At 35.6% G+C, this 11275-nt stretch overlaps 1 protein-coding gene and 1 pseudogene across 1 annotated transcript; one reads left to right on the top strand and one right to left on the bottom strand.

The window, feature by feature from the left end:
- Positions 1–481: 481 nt before the first annotated feature.
- LOC111412965 lies at positions 482–5163 on the top strand (annotated as a pseudogene).
- Positions 5164–5321: 158 nt separating this feature from the next.
- LOC111412966 (vacuolar protein sorting-associated protein 32 homolog 2-like) lies at positions 5322–10142 on the bottom strand. Its single transcript, XM_023043821.1, has 7 exons — positions 9904–10142; positions 9676–9811; positions 8107–8206; positions 6472–6557; positions 6289–6380; positions 5913–6027; positions 5322–5771 (listed from the first exon to the last, which is right to left on the bottom strand). The coding sequence occupies exons 2-7, from the start codon at positions 9745–9747 to the stop codon at positions 5589–5591; spliced, it is 648 nt and encodes a 215-aa protein (XP_022899589.1). The 5' UTR covers positions 9748–9811; positions 9904–10142; the 3' UTR covers positions 5322–5588.
- Between the last annotated feature and the right edge of the window lie 1133 nt (positions 10143–11275).

The following is an 11275-nucleotide window of genomic DNA, read 5'->3' as shown; positions in this document are numbered from 1 at the left end:
ATTATTCGGATAAAATGGAGTTTTGAATAATGACTTTTGAGGAATGTGGGGTTAAAATGTAGGAAAAATTTAAATTTACGTGCAGAATATTTTATTTTATAAATGTATGATTGAAAACGAGTATGTGGAAAAAAAAAAAGTTACGAAAGAATGGTTGTCAAAGAGAGCTAAAATTTAATTACCCAATTAAATAAAAGTTGAGGTACAACTATGGGATAGAATCTAGAATGAAATTAACGTTCGTAAACTGTACACATTGGACGCATAATGTTCCTAAACTTCACCGACTTAGCCCCCGTTTGAGCCTCATTATTCCTAAATTATAATGAGATTAATAGTATTTTTTTGAAAAATGAGTGGTTGAAAAGTTTTTGATTTACGTGTAATATTATTTTATTAAAGATTGTGTGATTAAAAGTAAGAAAGAGAAAAATTTAATTTAATGTAATGAGGAATAATGGGGCCAAACACATGCTTAGATTTGATGCTTTGAAGTCAACTTTGTTTCATTTTTGATCTGTTGGAGTTTGAGTTGAAAGCTCCAACTTTCCGTGAACTCCCATCTATCTACGTTCCCACCCGTTAATTTCTTTCCACCCTTAGAAACGAAACCCCTTTGTACATATACAGCGAATTACAGACTACATAATTTAGACCAGAAAGGAACGAAATTTTATTCCAAGTTTATTGGGTTCCATTTCAGGAGAAGTTGATGATCAAGGAAGGTTCAGCGTTTTAACCACTTGACAAATATAGTATTTACGCACCACACATACGTGTTGATCAGAAGCTGGTTTCATTTCAATGGAGCTGACGGTGTCTAACTCTGTCTCTAATGGCGTTGCTGCTGAAATTATTGCTAAGGACAAAGTTGGGTTGAATCCAAGAAATGGGTTTGTGTCAATGGAGGGACTCAACAAATTGCAGCCTAAAATCGTTACTGGAGATTGTGGTTACATTCTGGAGGACGTGCCACACTTGTCTGATTACATTCCTCATCTTCCTGTATGTATAATTTCTTGCTTATGATCATATCTTTGACATCTGTCATGAATTGGGTGTTTGATTTTTCGGCTTTTACTTCTTTTCTGAGGGAAAAAGGTTAGAAACTTGAAGAAAACTATGTTTATAGTTTAATACAAAATTAATTACTTGAAAATATTTTTTATAATATATCTTGTAATTGCTCTAATTTATTCCTCTTCTAGAAATTTTCAGAATCCTTGTCAGACTCTTATGGTTTGAAAGACAACAGAGTGCAGGTCTTTATACTTCTTTGGTTGCTAGTGATTTCTTATTCTCATTCTTTCCTGTGACAGACTTATACCAATCCGTTGCAGTTTAATCCTGCATATTCAGTTGTCAAGTGAGTTTTTGTATTGCTTATATCAATTCTTTTTTTGTTTCCTTCTGATAATTTCTTGAAAAATTGGAAATTGCATCGTTTTAATTTAGTCTTAATTTACCTGTGCACAGGCAGTATTTTGTGGATATTGATGATACAGTCGCCCAAAAGGTCAGTTTTCTGCAGAAGATAAATTTCTACTTTTTCTTGAAAGAAATATTCCAGAAAGGAAATCAGGAATTATCAATTATAGAAATGATAGTTATTGACATGTTTCTGATAATAACATTATTTTTCTTTAGGTTGTTGTTCACAAGAATAGTCCAAGAGGGGTTCATTTTCGACGGGCAGGTCCTCGCCAAAGAGTAAGTTTATAAACTCCTGGACTTTGAAGTTTAGAATGAATCTTTTTGTACTTTAAAGTTTAAAGTAAAATAACTAGTGGGTAATTTTCAGGTTTACTTCAAGTCTGATGAAGTGCGAGCGTGCATTGTCACATGCGGAGGCTTATGCCCAGGCCTTAACACGGTTATCCGGGAAATTGTATGTGGCTTGCATCATATGTACGATGTGAAGAGAGTTCTAGGAATAGTTGTAAGTATCTGCAGAATTATATTAATTTTCTGATAAGAGAATTGCTGCCTGAATTCTCACGAATAAGCTTTAAAAATTGCTTTTTTTAGGAACAGCAGCTTCGCTTAAAATTGAAATTTCCCTGCTGCAATGTGCATTAGTGAAGTAGTTCTAAAGTGTTTAGGTTACTACAGTTTCTTGTATATGTAACTTCTCCTCTATAAACAGCCCTGCTGGCCTGCCAAATAAGAAAAGAAGGAACAAACAATATAGTTATGATTGTAACGATGACAATAGTAAAAGAAATGAACTTAGTCTCCATGAATTAATTATCACTTGTGTTTGATAAGAATCTAGATATCATAGGAAAATCCATGGCTTTAGTTGAAAGAGATAATATTAGATTTTAACTTATAATCTCCACTCTTGTTTGTCTAATATATGTGCAGTGTCTGTCATTGATGTTTCGATTTTACTTGAATTTCAGCAAAAATGTATGGTTTTTTCTTGGGCGGGTTATCAACTAATGGGACTGGTGTTTTTGTAGGGAGGATACCGAGGTTTTTACTCCAAAAACACCATCTCTTTAACGCCAAAATTCGTGAATGATATTCACAAACGTGGTGGAACAGTATTGGGGACATCTCGAGGTGGTCATGACACCAAAAAGATCGTTGACAGCATTCAGGACCGCGGAATTAATCAGGTATATAAAACGAGTATGAATCATTCTTCAAATTTTGGAGTATCCTCCTCCTGAATTTATGTGATTGGAGCATAGCCTCGTCTATTCTAATTGTTACTTTGGCCTTTCTGAGTTTAGGTTTACATAATAGGAGGAGATGGTACACAAAAAGGAGCAGCAGTAATTTTTGAGGTATTTTACTTGATGTAATATAGTGTGTCCATCTTTACTAATTTGGTAGAAGCCCGTAAATCAATCAGTTTTTAATCCTCTAAAGTTCTCGATTTCATTGTCATATCGTGTTTCTACTGATATCATTTGTGCTAATGTTAATAATCATATTTAAACTATTTTCCTGTCAATTTTACCAGGAAATTAGAAGACGCGGTCTCAATGTTGCAGTTGCCGGAATCCCCAAAACAATAGATAATGACATTCCGGTACTTTTTTTGTCAAGTACAACGGCTAGCTACATTTGAATCAGATATTTCTTATGTTATTGTTCCCCAAAACAAGATAACAATGAATATGTTAAATGTCATACTGTCTCCATTTGCAGGTTATTGACAAATCCTTTGGTTTTGACACTGCTGTTGAGGAAGCCCAACGTGCTATTAATGCAGCACATGTTGAAGCTACAAGTATTGAGAATGGTATTGGTCTGGTGAAGTTAATGGGACGTTATAGTGGTAAGCTTCATGCTAATATATACAACAGTTCATATTTTTCATCTAGATGAATGTATCAAGAAATGGTCAATGCATTTGCCAACCTTTTGATGTGTTAAATTTATCAATCGTGAATTCATTCATCTAATAAGTATAATGAGCTCGGAAGGTTTAAAATAAGTGTACATGTGATAGAGGTTGATGTGTTTCTTTTGCTAGTGTTTAGATCAATTTACTTTCCACGTGTTTGTGAAACGTGGTTTTTAACATTTTATTGTTGCACACGGTTTGCAGGATATATTGCCATGTATGCTACTCTTGCCAGCCGAGATGTCGATTGCTGCCTTATTCCAGAGTCACCATTTTATCTTGAAGGACCTGGTGGATTATTCGAATATATAGAGAAGCGACTCAAAGAAAATGGACACATGGTTATTGTCATAGCCGAAGGTGCAGGTCAAGAGCTACTTTCTGAGAGTTTGCGCTCTACGGATCAGCAAGATGCTTCTGGAAACAAGCTTCTACAAGATGTTGGGCTGTGGATATCGCAAAGGATTAAGGTAACTATCACACTTTGATATTCTGTTTTTCTCTTTACTTTTCGGTTTCTATATCATGCATTGCTCCTGTGCGTTCCATATTTGTGAAGTGCTTATATTTATGCTTTTTGACTTTCAGGATCATTTTTCTAAACGGAGTAAGATGGCAATTAATCTCAAATATATAGGTTAGTATTAAGATACTCCTCTGTTAAATGAAATTGGAAGAGCCTATTCCAACTAAATGTTTGCCTCATCACAGATCTCATGTACATGATTCGAGCGGTTCNCTCTGTTAAATGAAATTGGAAGAGCCTATTCCAACTAAATGTTTGCCTCATCACAGATCTCATGTACATGATTCGAGCGGTTCCCAGTAATGCATCTGACAATGTGTACTGTACACTTGTTGCTCAAAGCGCCGTTCATGGAGCAATGGCGGGTTATACAGGCTTCACAGTAGGACCTGTCAATGGCAGACATGCTTACATTCCCTTCCATGTGAGTTAATTAGCCACATGAAAACCTTATACTACTATTTAATCGTGTATGATTCGAGTAATTTACGCTACTATTTCGTTTCCTTTTGGGGATTCAAGGGGTTATACGTGGGCGTGTGTTCCCTTCCCTAAATCAAGACTCAAACAGGTGTGGTGCGGTGACCACGTGCAAGCTGGTTCATATCTTTATATCTATGTCGATATTTATTGTGTTTCAAGTATTTGTGCTTGGTTCTTGCTCATACGGTCACGCTTGCAATTTTCATCATTATTTCTCGTTACAAACGTGATGAGTTTTTGAGTTCTGTTCCTGATACAGAAATTCTGATGTTGCATGCAGAGAATTATCGAGAAACAGCACAAGGTCGTGATAACGGATAGAATGTGGGCAAGGCTTCTGTCTTCAACCAATCAACCCAGTTTCTTGTGTACCAAAGACGTTATTGAAACCAGCAAAACCGAGAACAACCTGCGCAACTGTTAGACGATAACTGTATGTAGGCTAAAGGAGATAAATAAAGAGGTCACAAGTCAAGTGACATTGCGAGGAAATGAAGGGATGCTCACTTGAGATAGTTTTTCAACATAAAGATCTTTAAAGGTATTAGTAATGTGGCCACAGCAGCAGCCAACCAGCAGGCTGATATACAAGTGAAACTTTGCATACTTGCCCACAATAATTTGCAGTTTTTCAACATAAAGAGCTCTATATATTTTGTATGTTCTGTAACATTCAGCATTTAAACTAGGAAACAAATCCGTTCTGTTATCCAGTCCTTCAACATTTGGAAACTGAAATCTAAGAAACATAACAGATGATGTGGTAAAATTTGATTGAGTCAAAATTTCATTACCCAATAATATTAATAATAATAAATTCGCTCACTTTCTTTTTGTTACCTCATTTGTAAATGGAGATGTACAACAATCATTTTCCTTGGTATCCGACCTTTGAACCTGATGAAATTGACTTCTATGAAACTTATTGAACTATCCACTGATGGCTGGACATTTAGAAACATAGGAGTAAATTGGCCTCAGAAAATAATTAATACAGCAATAGTACAAGTCAACACGGTTATTACCCTGGAAATACTTCAATTGGCCTCAGAAAATAATCCAATATACACAGTCTATAAATGGAATTTTCAGTTCCAACCAATTCCCGATCAGCTAGCTTACATTCATCAGCTATTAGGATAATATATCCACTGGTACCTCAATTCAAAATTGACAAATGGTAGACCTAGTTAACAGAAACAAAAGAAACGGACTTGGTTAAAGTGCCATTTCTTCTTGCAAAGCAGCAAGTTCTTCCTCCTCCTTGGTGAGTTTAGAGCGAGCAGGTACTCTGCCTGCCAGTACCTGCACTGGAGCTGCAGGGGCTGCAAAGGCTGGCTGAAGAAGCTGTTCTTCCAATTCTGCACCTTCTAATTCTTCAAGCTCAGCCTCCAATTCGTCCTGCAATAATAGAAAATGCCCAGATGTTAGCTAAAGAGCATAATTTCTTGCATTTTACCCAACATTATAATCAATTCTGAAAATCTCAATACATAACGATAGAGATTCAGAAATGGCAGAAGATTGAAAATAGGCAAGAACCTCATCAAAGTCAGCTGCTGCACCAATGGGAGTAGCCAATGCTTCCTGTATCTGCTTCATGTTCTCTGTTTGTTCGTTTATCTCGTCCATTGTTTTGTCCACATCATCAATATTCCTGTGTAGAAGATGCCAATTGAACTTTTGGTCAAAAAGATATATGTAAAGTGAAGATAGGAAGAATTGGCCATAGTGAATTATATCTCACACATGCATATCATCCCGCCCTCACAAAGATAACTATGCCACACTACAGAAGATTCTACTAATGTACATTTTCTGCAATGCATAATGATTTAAAAAACCAACATAGAAACAAGTGGTAGAATGATCTTTTAAAAGTTGCAGATATTAGACATAGTTCAAAGAAACTACATACGTTGCCTTCTGCATTGCTTTCATTACTGCTGCTCCAGTTCTCAAAGCATCCACAGTTTCAGTTGTAGCTTTTGCACCTTCTAACAGTATCATCTGCGACAATGCATTTGACATTGTACTCAAAAAGGTTGTCATCTAAGAAAGGCATTGTGCAAAACATTCAAATATAAAATGTCAAGTCAACCTGATCGTGGATTCGTAGTTGGAAATTGCCAAGCTGCTCAACTTGTTGTTCATATAGTCTTTTCCGCTTCAAACATTGTATAGCCGCTGCATGATAATATTGTTTCCTCATAAGTAGGCTCCAAAATTCAACATAAAGCCTTTCAAAAGGTGCTAAAAGCTTGAAAGGGGATCAATACCACCACCACTAACAATAATGTAGAACAAAGCTGGTGCAAACAACTACATGGAAAGAATGTTTCATTGTGCTAAAGTTGTCAAAAATTATTATTGCGTCAACTTCTTTTTGTGTCGGATATATTTAGTGCCACAAAAATAGCATAGATGCCACAAACTATGTAAGAGCCACATAAGTTATATATCATACAGAAAATTCATCGTCCCAAAGCTCATCCTCTCAATGCTAGATACGGAAACTCAATCAGGACCAATGGTGACAAGTTGGTATGGACGTACCACTTAACTGTTGCCACAGTTCAGACTTACAAAATTAATCAGAAGTTAATACAATGAACAGATTCGTATGCTAGGTAACCACACATGGAGCAGAGTAGAGGTGAGAGTGCGAGAGCAGCAAAATTCCAAAAATAAGTCTGATACCTCAAAAGCGTCCAAATAGTTTTATTTCTATCTTGGTTTCTTGTTTTAAATTTCAACTATTTTTTACATAAAAAGGTAAGACAATTTTCATGCTGAATATATTCCTTTTATTAGTGATTCAATTCTCCCATTTGATTGACAAAGTTTGATGTGAAGTCAATTTACATTTTAAATAATTTTAATTTTTTAATCACGATTAATGGACAAGAATTAAGAAATGATACTTTTAGAAAGTAATTAATTGCTTTAATCAAGGATGGAAAGCGCGGAGGGTACATAGAACAATGGATGAGATGGCTGCACCACTTTTTTATTTCTTATTTTTTGAGTGGTGGTTTTTTTTCTTTCCTTTTTTTTTGGGGAGGGGGGGCTTCAATACCCAACAAATGCTTTTTCGACCAAACTAATGCATCAGCAGGTTCCAACATATTGTACCTGTGGGAGCTCAGCAAGAATTGAACTGATCCATCAGTGAAGGAAAGCCAAAACATATGAAATTCATGAGTTTGGCCCGACAAATTCATGAATGTGGACACTAAACACATGGTTCAGACTGGCAAACCACCACACAACCACCATGCCCCACCACTCGGCAAAAATTAGAAATAAACAAAGAGAGAATAAATAAAAACAAAACAGTTACATGAATCAGGGGTCCCAAGTTCTTACAGGAAATAACAGGGACTCAGTTAACTGACCAGCAAGAGAAACCAGACATAACCCAAACTTATATGCAAAATCAACTTGCACTTTGGAGCAGAACTCGGAGCTAAAAATATTACTCCAACAATAAATTAATAGTACAGTATTTATTCATCAAGGCAAAACTACGTAAATGTAAAGCTGATAATTGTACCGCATTATTTGCCACAAATTGTTCATTATAAGCAACTCAGTGAAATTTTTGAACTCATGTTATAGTTGAAATAGTATAATGGATGCTAGAAACGAAATCTTATTTAATGTTATCTGCTATTACCTTTTCTATCATTATTTTACTTTTAGGCAATGAGAACAATCAAAGTAAGAACTATACCCCTCTTGTTCTTTGCTCTTGTAGATGCCTTGGCCTTCTCAACCTCCCCAGAAGCCTTCTTTTGAAGCACGTTTTCTTTCTTCTCGAGCATCTCAAGAGTCTACACAAGATAAAGAGTCAAATATTCAATATATGTTCATTTAAACAGCGACAGACACTGCACATCAAACATCTTATTGAAAATATAGATGACTAAAATCTAATGTCAATTTTAAATTTAAGCTGATAAACAGTTTAATGAAAAATCCTTCTCTTTAGAAATGTAGTGCATACTCAGATTGACTAAAGTACAGGAGATAACACTGTAACCTTGACAAACAAAAAGCACATAATAAAGCTCAAACACTGCTACTGCATAGTTAAACACATAACTTTTAGTAACACTGTTTCACAAGTTATTCTCATTTCATGCTTTTTTTGGCACATGACAATTCCTGGGATCAAAATCCTAAATGTACGTTTGCGAAGTCATTTAGATAATTTTTACTTTTGATTTTTCAAGAAAAGTGATCTACATAAAGGGCCTGAAGGATTCAATCCCCTGCTCAGGAACACGAAAAATAGCCTCTCTCATTAGAAAATGGTATATTTTGTCTGAACACTCTACAAGACATTGTGGGTGAAAAGGGAAGTCTCCTTAATCCAGAGAAACATGCTCTATTCAACAAATTTTGGTGATGGACGCAAGAGACTACGTATATGTCTCTAAAAGATGTTTGTCAAAATAACACTTAAACATACACCACTAATAGAAACGAAAACTTATTTGGCAACCAAATCAGTTAACTACAGCACATACTAGCCACTTTTTACGTCCAACTATGGTGCTGGGTACAAGACAGCTTTCAACAGATTCATTTTCCCAAGCAAAATTGTCAGCTCCGTCATCATGAAAGATTGTTTCCGATAAAACTATCTTCATCTCAAATGACAATGCAATAACATGTTGAACATTTACCCAGCTCCACCACCTCATACATAATAGTGTGAAAAACATTAAGTTAAAGTTCGGCTTGTGTGATATTAACAACTTTGGCACCCTCTACTTACAAAGCAGCTTTAAAGGTGAGTTCTACTTGTCACAATAAATGGTATCAGAGTAAACACCACTCTAGGAATGGCCCTATTTGTGGATGGGACGACTTAGAGAAGGCAAACTTGCTCCATGTTGTCGCTCAGTTAGGTATATGGACTGCCATGGACGTGAAATTTGAAACGGGGACAGACTGCAATGACCCTAATTACTTCTCACATCGCCAAGTTTTTTGTGTTTAGAACCACTTTAGCACTTTTCCTTACAAGGTGGATTTAAAAGTGAGTTCTATCCTTCCGATGTGGTTGTATTAACAAACCCAACTAATAATTCGTCAATGAACTTCCATTTTTTTTTTTTTTTAATTAACGGACAGAATAACTGTAACAACATTCTCTTCTAGTCAGCAACCATATCAATGTTTCCAATGAAATAAAAAAAATGAAGAAAAAAACCGCATCAATACCTGCGAATGCTGATATACACAAATTTATGAACATGCTATAGAACGTAATAAGATGATATACGAACGATACCTCATTTAATTTGTCCATAGTGGTGAGGGCATTAGTCTCTTGCTTAGATTTGCCAAACATACGAGTAAACATCTTGATTAGATCAGAATCGGTTCTAATTGAACCCAATTCTCTCCCCCAGAAGAATCTCTTGGAACTAAAAGATTAAAAATCAATAGTTAGTAGTAGTTTCACAAAAAAAGCCAAATGAAATTGCGATCCCAAAACAATGTAATTGTATAAATGTACCCAGAAATTAGTTTCCAGAATCAGAGGTTGGAGCAATGGATTGATAGATGAAGATTAGCAAGAGTTGCTGTATAGAGAGAGATTGTGACTCTTAAAGTTATTGAGAAGCTAGACTGCTATATGGAAGACGTAAAGACGAAAGCGATGGTCGCCGGTGGACTGGGTTTACTTAAGCGCGTTGGTTGGGTGACGAAAAGCACCTTTTGCTAATGTAAATTTCCTTTTAGTTTAGCAAGTAATCCAACAATAGATAATTTATATTTATATTTTTATATATATTCGGGACCATGTGTGCCTACTGCGTGGACTCCGACTTATCAAACTTTTTTACTCCACTGGTGGCAGTTGCTTTTCGGCACCCAACCAACGCGCTTAAGTAAACCCAGTCCACCGGCGACCATCGCTTTTAAAGTAAAAGCTTTGCCACAGTAACACTCAAGGTGACTTCTGGATGACGGAATTGCCAAATGGCAATCACAGTTGATTGATGGAAAAACTATCAAATATTAGTTAATTTAAAATAAGAGCTTTGCTACTTATTACCTATGAAGATGAAATCTTTTATGGTTGGATCAAACACTATAGAGGATGCTCTTGCACATAAGAGTAAATCATTCCAAGGAGGTAAAAAAATAGAAATAGAAAGAAAAAAAAAAAGGAATGAAAAATGAACTCCGACGAGAACAGGTGAGATGCCTCCCACGATGAACCACGCCTTACTACCTTAGAATTTAATAACTTCCATGATTGAACCAAACACTATGGAAGAAGCCCTTGATAAGGATGCGTTACTCCTATATAAGGATGTCAGCTTATCACAATTGCTTATATATTCAATCTCGTCTCAGCATCAGTTTTATCATAGTGACTTATATTCCATGTCCAACCCGCATATAAATATTTGACTTTGGGAACTATTGTAATACTAGTATTTTAGTACCATTACATTATTACTGCTAGCATATGCATTATATTATTGATATGCTAGCATATGTATTATATTATTGCTGCCAAGTATACATGTCACATCATTGCTACCATTCCCCATGATCCATGACACCTTTTACTAGCGTTAGTATGCATGTCACATTATTTACACTATTGTCAAGTATATGCCCTCTTATGATACATGATAGGTTTTCTACATATTATTTTTTGGAGAAATATGATGTCGTTATTCACTTTATAGTTATGAGTATTTGGAGGGGCAAATTGATCCCAATTTATTTTATTTATGTGTGGTGGAGATATTGTGTTATATTACAGGTTGGTTTAATCCATATTACAAAGGAGATGTTATCGAAATTTCGAAAAATAATATGCAACATCTCTCCAGGTAATTCGTGAGCTCTTGTTTATTCAGGCTGACACA

Source organism: Olea europaea, chromosome 17, assembly GCF_002742605.1.
Source record: "Olea europaea var. sylvestris chromosome 17, O_europaea_v1, whole genome shotgun sequence".
Taxonomy (NCBI): domain Eukaryota; kingdom Viridiplantae; phylum Streptophyta; class Magnoliopsida; order Lamiales; family Oleaceae; genus Olea; species Olea europaea.
This window is presented reverse-complemented; position numbering and strand designations above follow the sequence as displayed.

Coding starts and splice junctions, on each gene's coding strand:
- LOC111412966 (XM_023043821.1), bottom strand. CDS start 9,747: ATGTTTACTCGTATGTTTGGCAAATCTAAGCAAGAGACTAATGCCCTC. Junction 6,558..8,106: donor AAGAGCAAAGAACAAGAGGG/GTATAGTTCTTA, acceptor ATTATCATGCAG/CGGCTATACAATGTTTGAAG. Junction 6,381..6,471: donor AACTACGAATCCACGATCAG/GTTGACTTGACA, acceptor GCATTGTCGCAG/ATGATACTGTTAGAAGGTGC.